At 45.8% G+C, this 26,994-nt stretch overlaps 1 protein-coding gene across 1 annotated transcript in view; it reads left to right on the forward strand.

Annotated features, from left to right (window-relative positions):
* Window positions 1-1,338: 1,338 nt before the first annotated feature.
* Window positions 1,339-26,994, forward strand: part of LOC311316582 (A-type potassium channel modulatory protein DPP6-like) — a gene marked incomplete at its 5' end in the record, with an annotated part of 59,220 nt that continues 33,564 nt past the window's right edge. The window contains one exon of the mRNA XM_084447466.1: window positions 1,339-1,530. Coding sequence (XP_084303592.1) covers window positions 1,339-1,530 — 192 coding nt within the window. The remainder of the gene's footprint in view (window positions 1,531-26,994) is intronic.

The raw sequence follows: 26,994 nt of genomic DNA on the forward strand, positions 1-26,994 counted from the left end.
TGGAACTAAACCGGGGACTGTCGGAATGCACCTCGATGGTAGATATCTTGACTCCGTTCTAAATGGCGAGGCAGATTGTTTGTACCGTGGTGAGTGCCGCCTCTTTGAATGTGTGCTGGACACTGTGGACACCCTAACGGTGACTGAGGACACTTTCACACTCTCCACAGTGCCCGCCATCCCTTTACTAACGTGGGTAAGCCAGCACCATGGATTTAGTGCACACATGCATGGCCTGGGTTTTAAGTGAGCATTTTTAAAACAGTGTTGAACCCCATCACGTTATAAACATAAATTACATTTCTGGGAAGCAGTTCTATTGAATGAACCGTGTTCTTTTGAGTAGTGAGTACACATTTCTGAGAAGGCACCTCTATGGGAAAAAAAATCATTGCTGAGCTCTTGGTTTTTAAGGAAGAGTTTGAGCTTAGGTACTGAGTTTTGGATCAACCAAGTGTTGGCATCAGAAGCTCATCACTGACTTCTCATCCTTTCTCTGAATCAAACTGTCTTATCTCCGTGCGCCACAGAGGGGCACTCCAGCACCGTGGTAAATTGATCCTGAGGACCAAACACAGTTGAGTTGCATAGAATTTATGAGCACCCTACGTTAGCAAAATATTGCTGAGCTATATTTAAGAGTATACATTGCAATAGTGTATGAAGTGAAGATGCCATCCCTGGGTGCTTGGTGTATGACTACATACTGTAGATGTGGTGTTAAGACGGGCTAGCTGCCAGTTTCCAGACCACTCACGGGTCACTTCTCATGCAGAACGCGTCTGCAGAGTGCCACGGGTTCTTTGCGCGTCCGTGTTCACACAAAGCCCGCTGTAGCTTTAGTGTTGAAAGAGACATTATCAACATATTTTGCTTCTCCCCGTCCCCCTCATCCTGGTGCTTGGATAGCATATCTGATCCATAGACGAGGTCGCTATCTCGCTGTGTTTACGCCGTGCCGCTGCGCTGTGAGAGGACGCTTCAATGAGCTGAAGAAAGGAGACAACGTGCTCTGAATGCAGAAGAGACCGACACCAGCCTGTCGCTCTCTAAGCTGACAGCAGATCTACCAGAGCTAGAGCTTGCTGCTTAATAATTATCCTCTAATTCAACTTCTGATCAATATTGTTTTTTTTTCAATTATCGATAATACTTGTTTTTGGGGTCCATCATCCTTTCTTCATTGCTCTATCTCCGCTTCATCTACGAGGGATAAATTGGCTGACCGCCAGAGGATCCCTCCGAAGAGCAAAGAGAACCATTAGAGGAACTGAAGTCCCCGCAGACTACACCTGGCTCTTGCTCTGACGCGCCGTAGGCGCTTTCTGGACCGTATTTATGGCTTCGCTGTATCAGAGATTAACCGGGAAGATTAACACGAACAAATCTTTCCCGAACCCACCTGAGGCCAGCCACCTTCTCGGAGGGCAGGTTGCGGACGAGGAGAACGTGGGGAAGACCCCTCAGCCGGTCGCGGACGGCCGACCCCATGTTCCGTACCGAAAGAAAAGCACCCGCGAGGAAGAGGATGTAAGCAGTTAATGACTTTATTTTGAAATGTCCAGTTGATTGCATGCATCTGTTATAGGTAGGCTATTTTTTGCCCTACCATTTAGAGCAGTGACCTCTAGAGTAGGGTTGATGCTTATAGGCTATCTGAGAAGACAAGTGAAAACAGGGGATTCAATGGATTAGTAGCTAATTAAATATCAATGTCATCCTCCATATCCTTATTTCAGAAAAAGAGGTAGGCTACGTTCAGGTCTGTGCGACAGTGGTTGCTATTTCCACAAACCTGGCTTGTGTGGTGTATTTTAGTGCTGGAATTAGTTAATTAGCTAAGCTAAATGCTTTGACTGATGTGGCTCGTTTGAGCGTTGTATTGTAAAGAGAGAGAAAACAGAGAGCTGAACTTTTCTCATGAGAGATATATAAAACCGGATGCCACAAATGACAGTTTGTATTTTACGCGATTTGATCGTGGAAGCTATGATTTTGTCATCTCTAATTTCGAGTAATTCACTGAAAGAAATTGCATCATTGGTCGCTTGCCAAAATATGGTTTAATCCGTTGACTAGTCCCTGTCATATAATGGAGCCAATATTTGAGAACTATCTTACAAACTAGCTGTTTTGTGTCTTCTTACTTTCCAAAAATCATCCTGATTCTCGAGGGCCACTTGAGAAAAAGCTTCTAACGTGGATGTCAATGGCGCTGTCCGTGGTGCTGAAATTACGCACAGTGTTCCTTTGCGTCTGCATGGCCTATATTCACATTGAGCTTTATGTGTACACAAACGCTACTTTTTGAAGGTTGCAGAGTTGAAACAGTGGAAAAGACCGATCCCCACGCACATACACGGAAATGTGCTGTCATAAGTATATTACAGTATAGTGTACAACCATGCGGTGTCAGTATGGTCTTTTGGGTTACCATCTTTTTAAAATCTGGAGATCTAGTTTGATTTTCATCCATTTTCTCTACGGCTACAGCAAGGTTATATAGATTCTGTCAGCGCAAAAGGGTCCCTGTGAATTATTGATGAGTGTACTGATGACAACCAGGCGATAAAGACTGGCCGCTACTCTTGTCACCGATACCGAGTAGTACTGTAAACAACTCCGCAGCCGTGTTTATCACACCAAGAGCTTTACTGTATCACGAGGTCATCAGGATCAAGCATCTTGCTCGGTTTACTACAAGGGCATTTTAAAATCTTGCTGTGGTTTGCCAGTTTGATAGTGTACATTTAACAAAATAGAGAGAGGCATTCTGTTTTACTCCATAGATCATGTTGTGTGATCACATAGGGTTAGGGTTAGGGTTAGGGTTATAGTGTTTATTTTGAGAAGGTTCTGTCTGCGGACTCACAGACTACACAACACACCCACTTTACTACAGCTCCCCCAGGACCCCCCCCCCCCCACACACACACACACACACTCTACCGAGATAGCTTCCTGGATTAGCATGAGGATGCTAGGAAGGAAGTACTCAGAGACAATGCACAGTAGATCCTTGTGTGGCAGTGATTGTTTTCTCTTGCGAATGTTTTCATGGCGAATCCCCCCCCCCCCCACCCACCCTTTACCATAACCTTAACCACTCGTTTTTTGGTACCTAAACATAACCTCTGCTGTTTAAAATGAACACAGAGTCATACACTGTACAGTTTAGGCTAGTAGGTGTGTCCTTTAGTACTGTGGACTCCAGGTAGACTTGTTTATTTCTGTACTAGGAACCACTCTTGGCTAGCTCCGTTTCCTGTAGAGTATTCATCAACCGTCGGGTCACCTTCAGTGGCGATATTCCACTGTGCTGTCGTGGAGCATGAAATCACCCAGCAGAGGATTACGTTGTTCTATGGGTTACGTGAGCTCAGGAGGAGCCTGAATCATTTGTTCTGGTTGCACCTCATCACAATTACCTTGACATTCGTTTTCACTTATTGCAACCTAACTACAAAAGGAACAGAAATAATGATTTCTAGCTAGAAGGTGATTTCCGCCAAGTGTGGAGAAATGGTAATTAGTTTACCCAATAAAATTCACATGTATTTATTTCCCAGGAATCATTACAGAAAGCTTGATACCGCATTTTGCACAGTGAGAAGTGTCCTCAGTGTCATACAATGTATTGCTGTCAAAAGCCTTTCCCTGCAGGAAATAACTTACACAAAGATATCATTCTGTTTTGTACCCTACAGTAGCTGATTTCATTATCGGTATTACTGGCTTATTGGAGACAGCTGATTAATGATCCCTGCTTTATCAGCGGCTATGAGGATTGCGATGTTGTGGTGAACCAGGGATGAGCACACTAGGGCACACAGCATCTCTCTCTCTCTCCCTCTCTCTCTCTCTCTCTCTCTCTCTCTCTCCTCATTCTGCTCAACAGATAATGGCCGAGCTGAGAGATTCAATAAACTGGAAGTAACGCTGCAGGATGCACTGCCTGAATTAAGGTCCCATTTAAAGCACGGCGACCTGTGGTGCCGACCCTGAGCAGCCATATTTGTCTTTTAGCTGTTGCACACAGCCAGCGGAGGAGAGACCGAAACAGCCTCCATTGTTCAGGTTCCACTGGCCTGGCAGTAAGAGCTGGAGCCTGAGTGTGTGACCATTGGATTTAATCACCCAGTAGACTTGGTTATAATAATTAAATACTAAAAATAGTACTTCACATAAAAATAGGCATAGAATGAACAAAAAGCAGGAAAAATAAGATGGAAGATAAAACATGATCAAAGATAAAGATAAGAAATCAAGTGAAATACAACAATTTAATAAAATATTCAAATCAAACTTTACTTTTGTATAGCGTTTTTCATACACAGAGGCAACACAATACGCTTTACAGAGAGCAATGGGGGGGGGGGGGGGGGGGGGGGGCATAGGTCCCACCCCTACATATTCCAGAGGGAAGCAAAAAAACAGTTTCACCCGGGGGCCAGAAAAGTGAGCTGTAAAAATTCTTCCCTGACCTCTCTCAACGAGATGATCGAGCAAGCTCCTGGAAAATGTTTGTCTATTGCCTAAGAACATATACATACAGAGCAGTAAACATGGGCGAATTACTTCATAAGAGAGACATGACTAACAGTAGAGTGCACAAATAGTTACAGAGAAGTTGCCTGCATGGTAGGCCATTATGTGTTAGCTATTCCTGTAGTCTCTAATATGATATTTAAGTGAATCATATAGCAAAGCACAGTAAGCACTTAGCAGAATAGGCTCATAGAGAACACTGCAAATAAATATTGTACTGGAGACTGTCTGGCCCTGAGAACGCAGCGAGGTATTGTCTTCCGGTATTGTCTTCCGGTACTGTCTTCCGGTATTGTCCACACCCTTTTCTGGGACCATCCTTCAGTTAGATGTTCTGTCCCCCCACCTCAACTCCAGCGATCCCTTCCTGACGTTGCCACCCCTAGCGGTCCACCACTGCGAGTCTCCGCCAGCGAGCACCTTGTAAACCTTTGAATAGGGCCCACCCAGCCTCAGCTCACTTCTGAGCCATCGGCCATTGTTGGGTGTTGAGTCGCCGCTTCCCTGAATCCCCTCAGCCCAGAGGTACTTAATGTCAGAAATGTGTTGCGACTCACAGGTCACTTTGTTGTGACCGGGAGCAGCCTAGCCTCAGCCCCCCTTCACAGCCACGCCCCGCTTCACAGCCACACCCCCCTTCACAGCCACGCCCTCTCTAGAAACCAGCGCGCTTCCCAGCCGGTGTTCCACGTGGGTCTTCTTACAGCGCAGCCTCTGCAGGCTGTCTTCTACCAGCTTGGCAGGCGCTCGTACCCGCGGTTGTGTGTCACCTTCCGCTGCACCTCATCCATGGCTCGAACCAGGAACTGGACTGGAACTCCGCCGTACCCCTCCAATGGGTCGAACCAGGAACTGGACTGGAACTCCGCCCTACCCCTCCAATGGGCCGAACCAGGAACTGGACTGGAACTCCGCCGTACCCCTCCAATGGGTCGAACCAGGAACTGGACTGGAACTCCGCCCTACCCCTCCAATGGGCCGAACCAGGAACTGGACTGGAACTCTGCTAGACCCCTCCAATGGGTCGAACCAGGAACTGGAGCTTCTTGATGTAGTGTGCTTGCTTACAGTTGATCAACCGATTGTCACAAACTTGACGTGGACTTTTCTCGAGCCCAACCAGCGACGCCAATAATGTCTCCTGGTTCCTCAGTACAAAAGCCCAGCTCCAGCTGTCCACTAAGGGATATCAATTATTCAGCCCACAGGGTCCAGACTTTACACGGTGAAACTTTCACGCAAATACTGTAGTTGCAGGTTACAAATTTGCATGCAACATAATTTCCAAGCAACTTGAGTCACACGAAGCAATTCAAAAAATAATCAGTCTCATGCAATTGTTTTACCTAGTAGTTTAATTCACAAAAAATAGCTAGATTGGTCATTTTCAAAAGAAAATTATCAAAAGATCAAAATATCATAATAATGAATATGTCATTTTCATCAATCAATCAAAGCTTTATTTGTATAACGCATTTCATACCCAGAGGCAACACAATGCGCTTTACAGAGAACAAGGGAGGTGGGCATATGACCCACCTCCACATATTCCAGAGGGAAGCAAAAAAACAGTCAAATATAATCTTGGAAAGAGAGAGAGACCAGTTCACCATGAGGGCCCTCTTGGAACGGGCCGTTTCATCTTATCGTAGCCTTGTTGCAGCGGTAGCTCTTATCAGACTTCTTCTTCTTGGTTGGCCAGCCTCCCTCAGTCCAGAGCGCCTATCCTTCAAACAAAACGTCATCTCTTCCAAGTGTACAATACATTAGGAGCTTACTCAATTTCTACACAGGCTGCGAGAACTCTGGTTCCGAATCTCCAACTGGGACGCAGGCCAAAGCCCCCGCTTGGAAGAGAGTCCATCCCTCTTTTTATACTCTCTCTCTCTCTCTCCTCCCATCACATCAGCATTACATCAATTTCAACCAATCAATGGTACACAACATTACCTCATACAGACTGATCATCTCATGGTCATCCACTCACGTGCTTGTTGACCATACATCACATGATTCATATTTGCAAAGTCATCCTGTCAATCAATCGTATAATGCCAGTAATCAACATACTGTACACAGTATATCAGATGAAGCATATGACCTAAGATAGGGCCCTTGTTGTTCTTACTTTACATCAGTGATATGAGAGATGCATTCTCCTCACAGGCTTCTGCGCTTAGGGTCGAGCTAGGTGACAAGGTCATAGGATCTAAAACAGCCGTTAAATACCTACTGCAAAGTTCACATTTCACAAATTCAAATTCCACATGGCTTCTCTGTGCCCAGCCCTGCTTGTGCGTCTAATGACTCATTAGAGAGAGCCATTATATAAAACAATCCAAGTCCAAAGTTATTTTTATTCAGCAAAAGTGAGCTCCAAATGTTAACTCTGAACAAATATGTTGAGCCCTACCTTACCGTATATTATACTGTGGTGTTATATATAAACTTTATTACAGGCTCGTAGCCCACATAGTAGGCATGTGTTGCCTCTGGGTATGAAATGCGCTGTACAAATAAAGCTTTGATTGACTGAAAGACAGTACATTATATATAAATATAATAAAATAAAATATACAATTAGAAGCACATAACAGGCACGAAGGCTAAAAGAGGCACTCAAGCCAGTGTTCCCGGATGGTAGACAAGTACCTGACAGAGCTACGGCCAGGATCTGTCATCAGTTCAATGATGTCATTCAGAGAGCGGTCAAGTCTGCATATCAATTTGAAGGTCATCTCGTCAGTAGGCTGCATGACCTGCGATGAGTCGGCGTGTGGGTTCAGAGGTATCGATAACTGACCCCGTCAGTACCACCAATCCACACACAAACACACACGCATGGGTGTACACACACCAGCGCCCACACCCACCAATCAACACACACACACACACACACACACACAAATGGGTGTACACACACCTGCGCACACACCCACCGATCAACACACGCACGCATGCGCACGTACACATCCACGCATGTACACACACCTGTGCACACACCCACTCATCCACACACACACACATACACACACACACCACCCTGATATAAACTCTGGTCTGAAGGGCCGGACTCAAGAAACACACTCGATTTTTCTGGTCAGCCTCCAGGACAAAGCACATGGCCCATTTCCCTGGCCTATTACAGCCTATTACGCCAGCGTCCAGCCTATCAGATGGTCCTGAGGGTCCAGGGCTCAGATAAACCAGTTGGCTCAGAAAGCGCAGCCAGATAAAGGAAACAGAAGAGTGAGATGGTTCTACTCTTCTCTCCCCCCTCCCATAGGTCATATTCATAGCAGCCGCTAATCAAATGAACCGTCAGTGTGTCCTGGCCTGGATGCGCCTGGCTACGGTTCCCTATTAAAGACGTCCTTCAAAAGCATACTTACTGCACCCCTGGTTCTGTATGAATATGGATTCGTATTGTACTGTTTGTGTATTGTGTATTGTGTTTGTGTGTGTGGTGTACTGGATGGCTGGTGTAGCGGGCCATTTAGGCTGTGTTCCTCCCTGGACTCAACAAGGACATCCTCCCCTTAGCCACAAGGCCAGCTCCGCCCCTCACCAGGCCGGCCCCTCCCCTCACCAAGCAGGCTCCTCCCCTCACCAGGCCGGCCCCTCCCCTCACAGGCAGGCTCCTCCCCTCATAGGCAGGCTCCTCCCCTCACCAGGCCGGCTCCTCCCCTCAGTCTCCCCTTTCACCAGGACCTCCTGCTCTGCGTTGCCATGGTTGCAAAGGTGGAGAGGGTGAGGGTTATCTCTGTGCATACACACACACACACACACACACAATGTTCCTTCCCGCTGGCTGCCGCAAATTGCCATCTGGGGATGACGCGCACACAAATGGATACACACACACGCACGCATATACACGCACGCACGCATACACACGCACGCATACACACACACACACACACACACACACACACACACACATACAAGCCCTACTGAACATATTAATCTCCGACCAGACATGTTCCATCTGCCATCTATGGTCTTGCCATTCTGCTGCTCCAAAAAGAATCCAATCTGTCCTCCTCTCCAGAGGGTCTTATGAACACAGGCTCACGACAGGGCTCCGTTGCCGTGGACACCCTGTCAGGAATCGACCCGTTCCTGCTGCCCCTCCCCCTATGCTTTTCAACAAGCCCTCCATACCCTGCTACACACACACACACACACACACACTCATTCTACCTGTAAACTCACAGACAGTACGGGTCTGAGGACAAGTGGCGGGTTGCTGGGTACAGTGTTTGCGTTAGTTACAGTACTGCAGTTCTCCATTGCCCAGGTTGACAGTCTCTTTGTTGGTATCAACGGTGTTGAGCAGCTTTGTTTGATTACCGAACACTAGAGATTATATATACTATATATATATAAATACTTTTCAGATCATTTCAATGACTGATTCTGTGCTTGATTGTTTTGGGCTGTTTCCAAAAATGGAACTCCAGCCAAACTCCAGTGAATAAGTAATTGAAAGGATTTCAAATAGTAACCCTGGTCTATTTCCTGTTTGAGTGTCAGTGTGATTCATATGCTCATTTTGTTTCTACTGTATTTGCCTGATGCATATTTCACCAGCTCTCTCTGACGCCACGCTCGTTCTCACGTTCCTTCATGTTCTCATTCACGCAGGGACTCTGTTGTCTTAGGTTACGAACCGAAAGTCATCCGCTGAAATATTCATGCGTTGAAGGAGGAGGAACACAAAGTCAGTCTTGGGTGCCTCCTCCCCTTCCTCTCTGTAGCAGAGTCTCAGCCCTAGCCTGGCACTGCCACCCTGATCACGCCAGCTCACCTTCCGTTTCTCTCTCAGGGTGGTAGTGCCAGGTTATCCCAAACGCACCTCCTTCACCACCCCCCCCCCCCCCCCCCCCCCCTCTCTTCCCTGCCCTGCGTCTTCTCCCCGCCAAACCGCTGACTTCACCTGGGAACCCAAACCTCTCTCTGTTACCTCCTCACAACTTCCCTCTCTGTACTTTGCGTCGTCCAAATATAACTCTCTTTATTTACAGCCCCTGCTCCCATTTCCTGTCCTCTCACGCTCCAATCTGGTTTTTTAGTTGTTTTTTTTCCCCCTTGAAGTTTAGTTTTCATCCGTTTGATGGGCTCCCTCATGGGATTGAAGTTAGAAAAAAGACATAGATGTCTGGTGATCAGCAGTATCGAGAATGCACCCGGGTGACAAGGAATGAAATACGTCAGCAAAATCAGACTGTTTATCTGTGTTCAACAACAGATTCAAACACTATTGGGCTTTATTGACCAGTGATTTGTTTATTTGGCCTGTGGTACAAACACCAGGCTTTCAGATGACTTTTCCATTGTCCATAACCCTAACCCTTACCCTTTCAGCAATAATACATCACCTTTGCATCACTTGCAGTGCATCGTCTTTGCCACTAGAGGCTCACATGTTCCAGCCAATGCAGAGAAGTGGCTCATTGTGCAGGCAGACATTGAATCAGTCCAATCAAGTACGCAGACCATGAAATGGATAGGTATTGTATTGTGGCGGGTTGAAACACACAGAGACAGAGAAGGAAGGCATATATGGCGGTCTTCCACTCCGTATAGCATACACAGACCTAACCAGTCACTCAACAGACACATGGACTTGTCTGAATACAGGGGCCGAAAAGGCATGCCTGTCATGTCTGCTTCCCATTAGGGGCGGAGCCTTCTGATGTGACCCACCCTGGGGCCGGCTGCTTGACCCAGTCAGAACCAGGATTCATTTAAAGGAAAATGCTCGTTTTTGACAACCTGGACCTTATTTACGACATATTATAAGAAGTTTGACTCACCGAGATCACTTTTGTGTTGTTCGGAGGCCTGTAGAAGAAATTTAAAATCCAGCGCGAGCCAGTATATCCATGTAATGGCGTCCGACGGGGCAACGGGAATGCAGTTTCTCAAAATCCATTTTCGGCCGCTAAACGGTTGTTTTCATCAATCAGATTGGATGAATCGACAGTTGAGATTCCTCTACGCGAGCCATTGTTGTTTTGGTTTTCAAATACGTGGTCTTTAGCCTCTGTAATATGATCTTTACACGCCTCTCCCCCACTTGCTCCAGCACGCATGCGCACAGGCCAGCGCGCAGACTGGCTATTCTCCGGCTCACATTCTCTGCGCTACGATCGGATTGTTGCTGACGAATGACGACGACAATATTCTCGGCACCAACAACAATCGTAGCGCAGAGAATGTGAGCCGTCGGACGCCATTACATGGATATACTGGCTCGCGCTGGATTTTAAATTTCTTCTACAGGCCTCCGAACAACACAAAAGTGATCTCGGTGAGTCAAACTTCTTATAATATGTCGTAAATAAGGTCCAGGTTGTCAAAAACGAGCATTTTCCTTTAAGAAGAACTTAGCGCTAAGTGCTTCTTAAGATCCTTCTTAGGCCTCCCGTAAGAAGCAAATGGGTTTCCCAGTTTGCTTCTTATCCTAAGATTATCTTTCGCTAAGAGGGAGTTGTAAGAATGGTCTGGAACGCACTTAACACCCTTCTTAGCGACAGAACGCTCGCAGATGCAGCCGCGTCACGCAAATCAATGTTACACTAAGCAAGGAGATATTAAAACACTGTTCGTCCTTATTGTGGTTCCTTCTTTTCCGTTCTCTCATGCACACCGACCCCTTTAGTGTTTAAAATTAGGGAAAACGTGAAAATCTCTCCTCTATGTAATATGGCTGCATGTGTTTTAAATGTTTTGCCGTATTTCCCTCTAATCAGAATTGATTCCTTGTATGCTGTTCTGTAGTTTTTCTCGCTATTTTACGTAGGCCTACTGTCTCCCACTTGTTGTATGCTCATGAAGCAATTTGAGCTGCAGTCCATGTCTGAAATAAATTAAGTTTAATTAAGTTTAACATCATGACCATGATTATTCTGCAACTGTCCCACATCTGCATGCACATACAGTATGAGATACAGTAGTTCATCCCCATCAAACGTGTGCAACTACCTCCGGATCATTACAGTACAGTATATACCATAGTCAGCATTAACCCATAGCTGTGCGTAATTGGATGTGATTGCCACTTGGAGACATACTGGTTGTCTGTCACACACACACGAGCAACGGGGAATTGGTGCATTGGGTAGCAGGCCGCCATGGGTTGGCCATGTATTCATACTCTTATCAGCTGGGCCATGTTTTGTTGCTTACAGTATACAGTACATGCATTTTGTTGTGCCATCTTGAATGTATCCTTTGTGGCCTATTATTTCTAGCCTACCTGTCACAGGGTCTCGCATCGTCCCTTGCATCGGTGAGCTGTTGATATTTGGTTTGGTTGATATTTTCTCGCCTTCTGACTGGAACAAGAAAGCATGACAATTTCACACCTGTGCTGTCCTCCCTGCACTGGCTCCCTGTCCTCTTCAGGAGAGATTTCAAGATTCTGTTACTTGCTTTTAAGGTTTTGAACGGCCTGGCTCCGCTGTATCTAGCTGAACTCCTTCATGTTCATAGCCCGGCTAGAGCACTCAGGTCAAGCAGTCAGCTGCTCCTGGATGTCCCTAAATCCAGGCTCAGAACCAGAGGTGACTGTTAGACTAACTGTTAGACTATTAGAACTGCCCAGACCTTGGATGCCTTTTAAGTCTCCTGAAAACGGACCTCTTCTCTATGGCCTTCATTACATCAAGAGCTTAGCACCATTGTATGTTTATATTTCCTGTTTGTCTCTTGTTATTTGCTATTTATTACATTGTATTTTATTGTTTTATTGTTTAGTGCCCTTTAGTCCACTATACAGCACTTTGGTCAACCACTTGTTTTTAAATGTGCTTTATAAATAAAGTTTGACATGACTTATAATCGCGTTCAGGTGCTCGTTTCCCCACGTGTTCATTTTTAGCCTTATTGTATTGTTGGGGGTGAGTAGGACGTCACTTGTTACATCAACATTTAATTTGGGAGCATGTAATTATGTGGAACAATCGATTAGCCTGGCATCCATTGATTTGTTTTCAAAGTGAATATGTCCATAAGTGTTGTTATTCAGTCATTTTTAAGTACTATAAAACTATTTATACGTTCAAATTTCCCCCCTCTACAAGCTCACCTCGTTTTGTGGGCGTATCAAAAAAGCTGCTGTCAGTCAGAAATGATTGACAGGCCGCTCCAAAACTACAAAACGGATATATTTCATGTTTTTATTGTTTGATGTTTTATTGTTTCTTCAATGTCCTCTTGTGCAAATAGCACGTACAAACTAAAAAAAAAGTGAAAATTGCTATGTTATACCTTAAACAGCCTTCTTTAGCGCTGTGTTAAGAAGGGCACTAAGAACGCATCTGGGAAAAACTTTTTTCTTAAGGCTCCGTCTTAGCTGACCTCTTCTTGGGAGCCGTCTTAACTGGGAAACACGGGTATGGTCACTGGTATGGTCATCTCATAGTGTGGGCGCAGTTTTTACACAGTCATACACCGAGCTCAAACTGTCCCCGGCTGACAGCAGTCCAGCGCCGTGACGGATGGATGGCACTGACACGCTGCAGGCCTCGGCCCTGGAACGGCCGGGCGGCAGATAAACAGACCGCCCTTTCTTTTAAGATTTGATTCTGGACAGGAAATTGGCTTTAGGTTATCCAGGAGACACAGGCAGTCTAGAACAGTCTCGCTGTTTTAGAAATGCTATGACTCCGATTCGCTGGGGACAAAAGACGTTCTGATATCTGTGTGAGGCCAGGTTAGGAGACAACGCATACAGTATGTGAAAACACACACACACACACACACACACACACACACACACACACACACACACACACACACACACACACACACACACACTCACACACACTGTCCTGCTTCAGTGTGTTTTAACTGTCACAGCTACACACCAGAAAGAGTGAAATAAAAGTGGGTTTAGCAAGAAAAAAAAAGTTTCTACTGCTAACCCCTTTATTACTGCTAACCCCTTTATTACTGTTAAAATATTTATTGCAGTAAAAATAAAAAGCCAACAGAGCTACGCTGTAGCTGGTCAGACCGCGAGACCTCTGACCTTTGACAGAGAGGTTGAGACCAGGCAGCAGTAATCTGTTATTTCACACAGGCAGATCGACCTGTCGACCCCACCATGATACAGTAGTATCCCACCCCTGGGACTACACACACACACACACACACACACACACACACACACACACACACACACACACACACACACACAAAGGCATACTGTACACACACACACACACACACACACACAAAATATACTACGCTCACATACTGTATACGCACATATGCACACACACACACACACTGTACTCACACTCTACACTACACATTCAAACCCACACAATATACTCACACAATACCATATACACACACACACACACACACACACACACATAAATGGACACTTTAACTCACACACTGACAGTCCAGCACACAGGACGACCTCATACTGTACCTGTAGAAAGTACAGTAGCACACAGAAGCAACACGTCCCCTTCTTAATCAGGCCATTCAACAACAGACCATTTGTTCACACAGAAAGATGTCAAAAACAGATAAAAGTATACATTACTGTCTTTTCAGCTACAGGTACTCAATACTCAATTCCTCCACCAGTGAATCTAGTGGCCCATCAGGTCACGACCCCCTAGTCAGACGGAGAAGCTGATGTGCCTCGGCCTACTGGAGGGAAGTGTAACCGTTTCATTTCTGTTTATTTTAAGAAGGGACAATGCATATCAATCAACATCAAATGTAAATACACCAGATTTAGCCAGGAGGCTAATTTTCATCTGTGGTCCCTGGCCAAGATTTTATAAATATGCATCCTAAAATGACACAAGATAAAAGTAAACAGTAACACAGCATCATACAGAGCATTTGAAAGACACAGTTATAAAGAAATACAAATCAAGGAAATTAATACACATAATAGCTAAGGATTTCTTTTTACGTTTCCTACGTTAAGGGCTTGCCTTGGGCAGGGTTAGAGACTTGGGTCTCCCGCTCGGGAGTCGGACGCGTTGACCGCTGCGCCGATAGGGACGTCCGTCTTGGAGGTAACTGTCAGCGCTCCTTTGAGGAGTGAGTCCCACCAGCTAGTCCAAGTTTCACTCAGAAACATCCAGTCTTCTCAGGGTCCTCTCCTCCACCCTTCTGATTAATTAGGCATGAGACAGGCTTTCAGATTGCCTCCGTGCATCTGTTGTGGACTCTAAAAGGTTTTACAGTGAGGAGAGGAGCCAAGAGAGCAACGTTGCTGTTAGACTCATTCTCTATACAGTAGAGATGTGTTCAACTGCAGGTGGGCCTATATTGTCATCAGTCCGCAGTTTAGCCTTAATGAGGTCCCTTGGCCTCAGCCTCATTCCAGAGAGGCATCCTCACTGCATACAGCAGGTCTTGGCCTTGACAAGTCCTGTGGTTTGTCTTATAACATCTGTGTGTGTGTGTATGTGTGTGTGTGTGTGTGTGTGTGTGCGTGTGTGTGTGTGTGTGTGCGTGTGTCTGTGTCCATGTGTGTCTGTGTGTGTCTGTGTCCGTGTGTGTGTGTGTCCGTGTGTGTGTGTGTGTCCGTGTGTGTGTGTGTGTGTATCCGTGTCCGTGTGAGTAGGAGAGAGCTATTCCCTCCATGCGCGTGTCCGTACCTCCTCACCGAGACTCTGTGTGTCTCTTTTGTGAACGGGCCCTCGGCTGCATAACTTCATCTGCTCTCCCCCTTTCATCTTCCCAGGAAGGGGCCCTGCGTGCCAAACCCTGCGCCTGACAGAGACCCACAGATTAATTTCCTCCTTTCTGATAGCGGCCTCCGTGCCCTCTGAGACAGCGTTCTGTCTGGGGCGCACTGAGAAACCGGAGGAGGGATAATGATCTCTTTTTTTGTGGAGGGGGGTGGGGATACAGTAGAAACTTAGCTCAGCGATTTCTCCATTCCGGATGCAGACACTCAGAGGCAGCGAGTCCCGGCTGAAGTTCTGCCGAGACAGGAAGCAGCGCCGACCGACGGCTCGTCCTCCTCTCCACCGCCTCGGCTGTCACTTCCTGAGAATACGTCTGACTTTATTACTTCAGTATCCAGGCCCAGATTCCCGTCGGGTGGCGCTGTGTGCGGCCTGTTTATGCAGGAAGTGGAAGTGTGCTTTGATAGCATGGGATAGATGCCGTACACCCCCCCCACCCCCCACCCCCCACACACACACCTGTTTTATGCCCTCAGTGCATCCAACTGGCTTGTGGCTATGCTGGCGAACTAATGAGCGATGCAGCCTGGCTTGGCCAAAAGTACTATCTAGTCTCACTGTGAAGTGTCCTTATTGAGCTGAACTACTTTCTGTATGAGACGGCTCTGTATTCTGTCGAGGAACCCTGCTCAAATAGACTGAATAGACAGGGCAATGCCTTCATACCTTTGAAATTGGAGACTGCAGTGTTGTATTGCTTATCTATAAGCTATTGGACAAAGAAGTCCACGGTGATTCCTCTTCAGTCTTGTTTCCTGAAGAGAATATACAAGGTGTCCTTGCTTGCTCTCCCATTTTCTACTGTCCACACTAGAACATCAGTCTAGCGAACAATGTATGATGCCCGGACACAAACGGTTAATGAGCCTTAATAGCTCTGTGGGAGGCTTTTTTTTATTTTTTATTTTTTTATCTGCGGTGCGTTAAGTGCCGACCGAGCCCTTAAATGCAGAGAGCGTGGGTGAATTACGCTCGCAGAGAGGAGAGTAAAGGGGTGTACGTAAGCAGAAACCATGACCAGCCCTGAGTAAAGCGTTTATAGAGTGGGAACCCAACAGCAGGCTCTGCTGAACTGTGGGGGCTAGTCTAATGGGCCTGGTAAGTGGCTTAGTGCTGATTGTTGTGAAGGAGCTGAGCGCTTGGGCTTTTGTCCCGTGGACTAAAGTGTTGTGTTTCAGAGCAGCGAGTAGTCATCCGTAGCTGTTGGACACCGTATCCCCTCTGGTAAAGTAGAGCCACCTTAGCTACCCCGGTGGGTCCCTCCTGTGATGCCTGTTTGCGCTTGAGAAAGGAGGGCAGTGTCTCGGTGTCTGACCCAGCCCAGTGACTGAGCTAAAACACACACACACACACACACACACACATTATGTATGCATCACACAAACACACACATTCACACATACAGATAATGTACTCAGAAATACACACACACACACACACACACACACGCACACACACATTATGTATTCATCACATTATGTATTCATCACACAAACACACACACTCACACATACAGATAATGTACTCAGAAATACACACACACACACACACACACACATTATATATGCATCACACAAACACACACACTCACACTTACAGATAATGTACTCAGAAATACACACACATGCATACACACACTCACACACACACATACACACACACACACACGCACACACACACAAACACACACACACACACACACAGACACACACACACATACACACAATGTAGACAGAAATACACACGCACACACACATGGCTGGGTGGAATCTTATGCTGAATCGCTGAGTGCAGGATCACTCTCACTGTGAGCTAAGGTGTGTCTGGTCCAGATCTTCTAACCGCTCTAGCTCTGTCTAGTCCAGCCACCCTCACCCTCCATCTAACAACCCTTTCCATCAACAAGAATGAAAAGACGCCAGTTGTCCCGACTGGAGAAACTGTGGAAGGTGAGTGTGCATAATTGCCCCATCTTGATTACAATCCACTTTCAGTGTCAGTGCACTTGTAGTGAAGGGAAAGCAGAGGAATGGACTCTGCTGTAGTAGCCTACAGTAGGTAGTATGTACACTATGAAGTGTGTTGTTCCCTACTGTGGCATGACTGCTGTCTGGTCAGTAACTCTCCTCTCTTGTCCCTTGTAATCTTGCTAACTTATTATCAATGAATATATCGTATAGTTGGTTTTAAAAAAGTTTACGTTTCCGTTTTTTTTAACTGAGGGCATCCTAATTCCTTTTTCAAGTGCTTTCCAGATAAGGTTACCAGATTTGTTCTTACTACGAGGATAACAGAGCCCTGAAAATGGGTGTGAGAGGATTTGAAGTAGTATAACATGATATTGAAGAAAGTGGTATTGAATTAGTTCTTGAAAATTGGAGCATGTTTTTTCCTATCTGTTAAATTCAGTAGGTCTCATATCATAGATGAGTCAATAAAATATCAATGAAGTCCCTCTGTCTTAATCAATCAATGTCTGGTCTAAATTCTGCATCCCTTTTCAAAGAATGTCTCATGGCATCTGTAAGCAGGACAAACCTTGGAGGTAGTCAGGGTGTCTGAACAGCATCAACAACGCAGAGAAAGGAACAATGCAGAACTTTCTGTGACTTTCCTGATCTCGGTAGTGTTGGAGCTTGAAGAATACACTTTTGATACGATGAATTTTGACTACAAAGAATAAAATACAGGCCCTGTTTTTTTGTTGTTGTCTTTTGGACCTTGAAATTGAGCTGTGTGTCTTTGAGCTGTCACGGTGTTCTCACCCCCTGTGGTTCATGGATAGTGTAGGCTCTTCTTTGTGCTTTTTGTGGCTTGCTTCTTCGTTCTTTCTGTGGTGTTTTGTGTGCGTGGAGTGATTCGGCCTCGGCTTCTTATCTGAAAGGTTTTGATGAAGAACAGGAGAAGGTGGCTAGCAAACTGTCCTTCACCTGTGGCTCAGCCTGGTTCTGGTTTCTCTGTCTGGATGGCACAGACTCGACCCGGTGACACCAGACTCACCAGAGCCCTTGGGCTCCTCTTCCACTGACCTCTCCACTGCGTAACTACTGATTCTCACTGATATTACTTTAACGATCTTACTTTAACTGTTGGTACATGTACTGTATGTGTGTATGTAAACCATGTTACCCTAAATTGGGTTCGTATCCACTGGGGCACCCCCCACCCCTACCCCTGGTAAATGGACTACACTTATATAGCGCTTTTCCACCTTAGCGGCACTCAAAGCGCTTTACAATGGCCTCGCATTCACCCATTCACACACACATTCACACACCAATGGCGGTAGCTGCCATGCAAGGTGCTAACCTGCTCATTGGGAGCAATTTTGGGGTTAGGTGTCTTGCTCAAGGACACTTCGACATGTAGAAAGTCGGAGCTGGGATTCGAACCACTGAACCTTTGATCATTGAACGATCCGCTCTACCAACTGAGCTACAGCCGCCCCTGGTAGCATGTTTGTGTTGTTAAAAATAAAACATAAAACAAATACATCCTCCTTGTTCTGGCACTGTGACTACTACTGGTGTCACTTGTTCTTAGGCTTTACTGATGATGACTGGGATGTAAAGTCGGTTCACTATTCTTCTTGTTAATATGCTTAATTTGGTGCTACCGACTCGCAAGTCTCTCTCTGTGGTCTCTCTTAAAACGCCTCCTGTGCTTTGGGATTGTAAAATGCTGTATAGTATATCATACTCAATTACCCACAGATGCCTTTTATACATCAGCCGGGACCTATCTCTGGTTTTCTCATGCTGTACTTGTAGGTATGTATTTCATTTGATTCTCTGCTATAGCAGCCTACCTGCGACAAATGTATTCATACTAAACAATCTCTATTTCCCTCTCGTTCCCCTTCTTAATTGCAGCTAGTTTGCAGAGAAATCCTCTGTGGCATTTTGCTTGGCGCTAAACCCGTCTACAAAAGACACCTTGATGAAATATTCATGCCAGAGATGGAGGTGGATGACAGCAGCGCTTCTCTGGGGGCTTTTTCTCTTAAGCTTCCCTCGGCCAGGTGCGGATGTGAGAGGGTGTTGAAATGAGGAGAGCGTCGGTAGAATCGCTAGCGGAAAGGAGGGCGCGCTCGTGGGAGGGCCGAAGGCAACACAGCGGCCCTTTGTTGACTGGGGAAAGCTGTCATCGCCAGGCACACTGTTGGGCTCGCTGCGAACACACAAACACACCCGGCCAGACAGCCGCAGTCTCTCCACATCAAACCCCCCCCCCCAACCCCCCCGGCTACCGGTACCCTTCTACCGCATGAACAGCCCAACAACAGAAAATAGTTTCTTTGCTTTTTGTATGTTTTTCTTTACTCCCTCTCTGTGTGTGTGTATGTGTGTGTGTGTTTGTGTGTGAGAGAGAGAGAAGACTGCAAGATTCAGCATTTCTCATGTCCCTCTTGGTAAAAGAAGAGCTTGATTAAGGACTTGTTGACTTGTTAATTACCCCACAGTAATGACAAGACAATGAAAAAGAACCCGACCGTCGCTCCCTCTTATTATTCCATGACAGATGGAGGCATGTTTCCTCACAACTGAATCAATGGCCTCTTCCGGAAACACAAACGAGCCGTGATGAACCGCTCTGATCCTCCTCGACCAACCCGAGTAACCTCCCCTTCAGACCGCCGTCGTCTGCCAGATGCAGACAGGGTGTGGCTCGTCGTGAGCGCCAGAGGCAGACGCGCCGACCGGCTGGAAGGTCCAGCGGAGCGAGAGGTGGCGGACACGTGCGGCAAGATGGACGGACGCCAGAGGGGGGTGGAGGGGACGTGATGGACGACGACGGCTCCGCCACCGCGCCCGCCGGCCCGGCCCAGTGGTTACCGTGGGAACAGGCCCTACCTGGAGCGCCGGTGCTCAGCGCTGGACTCTGATCCCTCCCTGAGACCTGCAGATGGGTGGCCGGTGGCTGTGTGGGCTGAACGCTGATGTGTTGATTAATTATTCTGGGAGTGAATAGGGCTTACATAATCACCCACATCGTGCCGCGTGCATTCTCCACATGGCATTCACTCTGCCCCGAATGCTCTGCTCGGGATTTCAGTAGCAGGGAACGCTTCAAATAGATCAGACAGGTCTGTTGTCAGTGGAGTGAGGGGATAATAATTAGCTGTCACCCCCCTCCCCCCCCCCCCCCCCCCCCACTGTTAAGGCCTCTGCCCCCCCCCCCCACACACACACACACATACAAGTCTCAGAGGGAAAAAATTAGTGATCACGGCATCATTCTCCGGACAGAGGGAGATTAGTAATCAAAGTGGCATTCCTTCACACCTCTCCCCATCAACATGGAGCGTATAGCTCACTGTTATATTCAGAGTCGGCTGGATGGAGTGTTTGACAGACTACTCATTTCTTCAGTGAAAAACGCCCTTCAGATCAACACTTTTCGTTGTCGCATCTCTTATTTGCAAAGGCCTTTGATGAATGGGGCTGAATGTGATTTGGATTAGGGCGCAAGTTGCAAGTTTCAGTTGACCAATGCAAGGACCCTCGGTGATCACTGGGGGGTGCCAACAAGCAGTCTGAACATTCCTGACCGGCCAAGCCCTGGTCAATTGAAGACTAATGACAGACATCATCCACATAGCTTAAAGGAATAATTTGGCATTTCGTATCATAAGCCCTGTTACTGTATATGGTTATTTACAATCATACTGTATACAACGGTCCATACAACATTTTTGACCGACTTTGCACTCTTGAGATATTAGTGCTCATTGCTCATGTCACAGCTAAGCACACAATGGATCTCTATGGGCATAGACATGTCCATAGAGATCCATTGCTTAAGTGAAAAAACGACAACAGCATGGTGCTGTTGCGTATGAGTGCCTAGATGCTGAATAGTGAAGAGCTACAGTAGAGAGAGAAGACTTCTCTGGCCTGTGGTGAGAGCTCATTGTAGGATTTCCTGTGCAGTGCGCGCATCAGTTCAGCCTGAACGCCTTTTGTCTCTTTCGCCCCGTTGCACTTGGAAGATAGCTGTTCCCCAGCCACCAAGGCCGGCATCATGCATCCATCACGGTGTCTGGGCTCTGCCCTCGTTTGGATGGGTCTCGGCTCTGCACTCGTTTGGATGGGTCTGTTGCGAAGGCGACCACGATCCTCACGGGCGTTTACGGGACCCTCCCACTGACACGAGGTAGGGAGAGAGGTTTGAGTCCTCCCTCTCACACAGAGTAGGAAAAATATGGCGAGGGTTAAGCTGTACAAAAAATTGGAGCGGTTGTTTAAACAATCTGACACAGTATGCTTTGTCTGTCAGCGGAGCTGTCCAGCAGACCAGCGGTGCTGAAAACCGTCAGTGGAGCTGTCCAGGCTCTATGGTGCTGGATGCGGTTTGTTTTATATCCTGCTGTCCTGCTGTTGAAGTCTGGTTTTATCTCTGTTCGGTCTGGTTTGATCACAAACTCTGTTCAGTCTGGTTTTATCACAAGTTTGTGTATAGCTGGTGTGTGTGTGTTTGTGTGTGTGTGTGTGTTTGTGGTGGGGGGGGGGGGGGTAACTCTCTTCAGCCCTGTTTGACAATAACGCAAACTACAGTACTCCAACCTCACAGTTGCCATGACAACAACATCAGCTTAGAACAATATTAACGACAAGGTTTGGAAAAACAAACTCTCATACCTTGATTATTAGTTGACATTTCACAGCACTCTACGAAAAAGAACAAAGACATTTCTACCGATTAGAAAAAAAAGAGAAGTTTTAATTGATGTTTGATTTGATTAAGCACCTATTGCATTTATATTTTGCTACCCTCGCACTTTGCTTTAGCACTAGATTATTCTCTTAGTCGCTTGTTTAGAAAGGAGATGCACTTGTGAGTTCTGGCGAGTAGTAGTACACTAACTACCTACATTACATGTAAATGCACTTATTGTAAGTCGCTTGGAATAAAAGTGTCTGCTATATGACTCTGATGTAATAATGTAATGTAATGATTGTAGGCCATGGCATGGGGCAATTAATGATCACTGATAATTAATTAATGCATATACTGTAGCTATGTGACGTCTTTGATCATTAATAGGCCTGCATCCAACTTCATATTATTGTGTCAATATGAGGAGCGAAATCGAAGTCTCATGTTCGTTTCACAATGCATGTGGCGGATCAAGTCTTCCATCCACGGCATGTTGTTCAACTCAATATATTTTCGTGTTTGATCTCAGAGCCAAGCTTATGCTCCCTCTCCAGAGGGGACAGTGAGTTCCCCCACGATGACGGCTTCAATAGGGAAGAAGATCTGTGGAGATTGGAGTCTCTGCACTCTAGAGCAACCCAGTCCCCATGAGAGGGGCGCCTGTATCCCCCAAACAGACAGACAAGCTGAGCTAACAGGGATTCCGGGTGGGATGTGTTTATAGATGTGCCACAAGGTTAGAAATATGGAAAGGTGCAAATAGTGTTTTGATGGGAATAGGAACTATTCATGGTCTGGAGTGCTTCTCGTGGCATACAGGCACAGGTTACAGTGCACATTATAATCACAATCAAGAAAGGTGCCAATGCTGCTTATAATCTGTATATCAAGTATGCCCTTTTTATGAAATCTCTGTGAACATGTCTGCAAAGTGGTTTCAGAGTTCAGCAAGCATCTCTTCAACAGGAGTACTGGCTCTTAAGTAGTACTAAGGGCCATACAGGCCCCGAACAAGCCTGTCACTGTCAGATATAAATTCATACATTATATATTTAGTACAAATTCATATACATTTCTCTGTGATGTAATTTGAATGTTTATTGATGTTTATAATGGATTTATAGCTCTGAAGAGGCACATCAGAGTTGGCAATCACAATAGTTTTGTTACGAGCAAGGGACCTGTACTGGATACATAAGGACATGTAATAATGCATCAATAGTACTTACTACAGGTAACTACTAAGGCGCTTCTCATAGGTAAAAGGTACTGTGTAATGATTTATTTTCTAAATAGGGAAGGAACGCTAATATCCCCTCATCCTAAAGATAAGAACGTCTGACGGACAGGAGCTACTCATAATCTATAGACTCTAGGTGGGGGAGAGGAGAGTCAATTTATCACATCAGACATTACATTTTCACCAGACATTTCAATGATAAATGAAGACAGATTCAAGCCAGACCCAATTCTAGCACCATGATTTTTCAGTTTTTCAGAAGTTTGACTGACTCACAGATAAAGACAGTAATTTTAGACATTGCTGTTCTCATTGATTAAATCCATGGCACGGTGACATGGTGCTTTGCGCTGTCACCTCACAGCACGAAGGTTGTGAGTTCGATTCCTGCTTGGGATGCTGTCAGCACTGGGGGGCGAGTTCTCCCCAGGGTTGTAAGGTACTCCGTGGGGTATCTTCCAGGCCTTTCTGTGTGGAGTTTGCATGTTCTGCCCGTGTTCACAAGGGTTTCCACTGAAGCATATGTGTGTGTGTGTGTGTGTGTGTGTGTGTGTGTGTGTGTATATGTGTGTGTGTGTCTTCATCTGTCACCGCCCACTGCACGCGTGTGTTAGAGTGAAATGCTGTATGACAAATAAACCACTTGTTATGGTGGTTTGCCAGTACTGCTGATTGGGCCGTTCAGAGTGAGCTGCATTCAAAGTGACATATTTCAGGGCTCCAGTCTCCTCTGAGCTCATTGTGCAGTGGGGGAAGGTGAGACGAGGAGCTCTAAATTTAGGAACAGGTTGAAGGACAAATCTTCAGCTCACCAGTGCATGATGGGGAAGGGAGCACTACACGGCTGGACATAATATGATATTGGCCGGGGGCTAAAGGACTACACACTTTAAAAATAATAATAATAAGGGCCACGAATAGAACCTTCCAAAAAGAAACATTTAGTCAGAATTGCCAGATGTAGGCCTACGATAATTATTGTATATGGACGATAATTTATGTAAGGTAATTTTCTCTCTGTACGATCAATAATGCCCAAAATTCCATAATGTACTGACAGCATCAAATAGGTAGGCTAGGAACTGGGCGCCCCGGCAGAATACAGCCACAGACAGACAACAACTTAGAAGTGGAACTTGAACTTTAAGGTAAACCCAGTTATTTAATTAGCTTAGCTGATGCACAAAGTGTTTCCATGCAGATGAACAGGCTTCCAGTCGGAACGTGGATCTAGTTGTAAACAATGCGCCAGATGAGAGAACCAACTGAGCTCACGTGGGAATGGTTTTATGAGGCAAAGAAAGGTTGTTTGTCTCAGTACTGAAACAGTACAGTACCTTACAGACCTTAGGGTTCTACCTGGAACCTTTTTGAGGGTCTGTTGTTGTGAATGATTCTACAGTTGAAGCCTTTTAGAGTGAAGACAAATGAATGGCTTTTTACAGTAGCCTTTTTAAATGTTACAGGGCATCCTGTATAGGGGCACATTCTGCAGAGATAAGATTTTTTTCAAGCATGGGAGGGGCAGGCAGTAGTGATGTCAGCATTACAAATGTGACAATGATCAATAATTATGAGATTAGAGGTGACGCAAAAGTGTTGGGCTTTAGACATGGGGAAATATAGTCGGAATACTTGTCCTGTTGCAGTGCAAGAATGCGAAACCAATCAGTTTCCAATCAGCTGAGGCCAGAGCTTCTAACTAAAATGTTAATACATGTAATTATGTAATTACGGTTATGTAATTAATTATCAACAAGTATAGCGACAAAATCTCAGTTCTGAGATCATTTTGGAGATTTTTTTTTTTTGGCTGAGAGGGATGTGGTATTGGACTTCTGTATCAAGGAATTCAGAACTTCGTGTCCATGTAGCGCTGGCTGTGGTAGTCAGGGAATTGTCCAAAACGGATCTCCTTCCGACTACCAGCGGCATATCGTTGTCTTAGCATCTGTGTCTGTGACATTTATTAGATTGGTGGAAGTTGTCAGATACATATCGTCTCTCTCTCTCTCTCTCTCTCTCTCTCTCTCTCCCTCTCTCTCTCTCCCTCCCCACCCCCTCCCTCTCTCCCTGTGCTTAGTCGAAGTGCTTGGGTCGTTCCGTGGTCCTAATCTGTAGGATATGCGGTAGACAGTTATCTCACTGCCTTAAAATAGTTATCATGACTTCTGCTAAAGAACAAAATGGACCTGCGAAAACGGCTCATCAGCAAGAACAGGTAAGCAGTTTTTGGTTATTTCTGGTTATGTCAGGCTAACAGTGCCGATACGTTTTTTTTCCTGAAAGGGAAAACGCGCAATTATGGAACAATGTCACCGAGTGGTCAATTTCAAGAACCGAATCAACTTTCGTGAGTCATGATTTTCCTGTTAGTGTATTGACTAATAAGATTTTAAAACACACAGTTCTGAAGAGAAATGGGATAACGACTGAAAAAAGCCTATCAGCCATGCCCAGAATGTTTACATAGGCTACTAATTTTAGCTATAGCCCTACTAATTTTGCACAGACGGCATGTTTAGTGACTGTGGGATATCTATCACTCATGATTCCTACATTCCCAGACCAAACATCTTATGTAGCTTTTAGTGTTTTGGGGATGAGACTGTGTGTTTGAGATTGATGTTATACGGTACTGTGGATACAGAGTCAACAAAGGCATACCTTTTGAACTGGCTATTGCATTGTGTTATATGTTTGTTTATGTATATTAGAATTATAATAACACGTACGTATTTATTATTTTAGTGTTTTAATTCCCAAACGGCACGAGGTGATGTGGTTGAAGGACAAGGCGGAGAGCGCGCGTTCAGCAGGCAGTAGCCTACTGGCTGTAAATGCACCTGTACTTTGTGGCTGTAGCCTATGGCTAAAAGCCAAGACTCTGAATTTTTGTCTTGGCTCAAAGAGGCTCCATTTCCCTAGATTGTAAAAAGCTGATTGAAAGTTGAACATTCTCATAAAAAAAGGTCCGTTAAGGTGCTAATTTCAATCATTACAATCTCATACTGTTGGCAGCTGACATCTTTTCATATCCAACAAGCTGCGGTTGGGTTGACTTCAGAATCACATGTGATAATGTTGTGATTAATCCAGGGCTTTTGCATTTTGGCTCAGCCAAATCTTGTTAATTTTTGTCCCTGTCCCAAGCTTAGGCTGGTGTCCTGAACACACTGTTACCTGAAACATTTTGGTATACTTCCAAAGTTCATTTTTAAAACCCATTTGGTTGTGACCGTCTGTCTGTTTGGGCGTTAAACCCTCAACACTAGCCAGTCTCATCAAACCCCTATAGCTGCATCTATTCCCACGGATACTAATCCATGCATGGATTTGGAGCTTGGGATCCTATCAAAGAACGAACACTTTTAAAAACAGAGAGGAAGTGAGGTCCTAACAGAGGAAGTGAGGTCCTAACAGAGGAAGTGAGGTCCTAACAGAGGAAGTGAGGTCCTAACAGCTACAGGTACATGCATGCATACACGTGCATATGTGTGTAAATGGACAGACATCAGCATACAGATAGACAGATCTCTCTCTCTCTCTCTCTCTCTCTCTCACACACACACACACACACACACACACACACACACACACACACACACACACACACACAACCTACACGATCAGTTACTGGTCCGGATGTTCTAAAGCTCTCATCGCGCCTTGGCAGAGGCAGAGGTAGGGTACTCAGTGTTAAAATCGAACCTCCACTTTTTCCCTCGACATCCCACCCTGCCAACCCAGCACCTCTCAGCTGAAGCCCTGTGGCGAGTGTCTGGTCTCAGCAGGTCGGATTCGCTCGAT

This window comes from Borostomias antarcticus (assembly GCF_949987555.1).
Source record: "Borostomias antarcticus genome assembly, chromosome: 12".
Classification (NCBI taxonomy): domain Eukaryota; kingdom Metazoa; phylum Chordata; class Actinopteri; order Stomiiformes; family Stomiidae; genus Borostomias; species Borostomias antarcticus.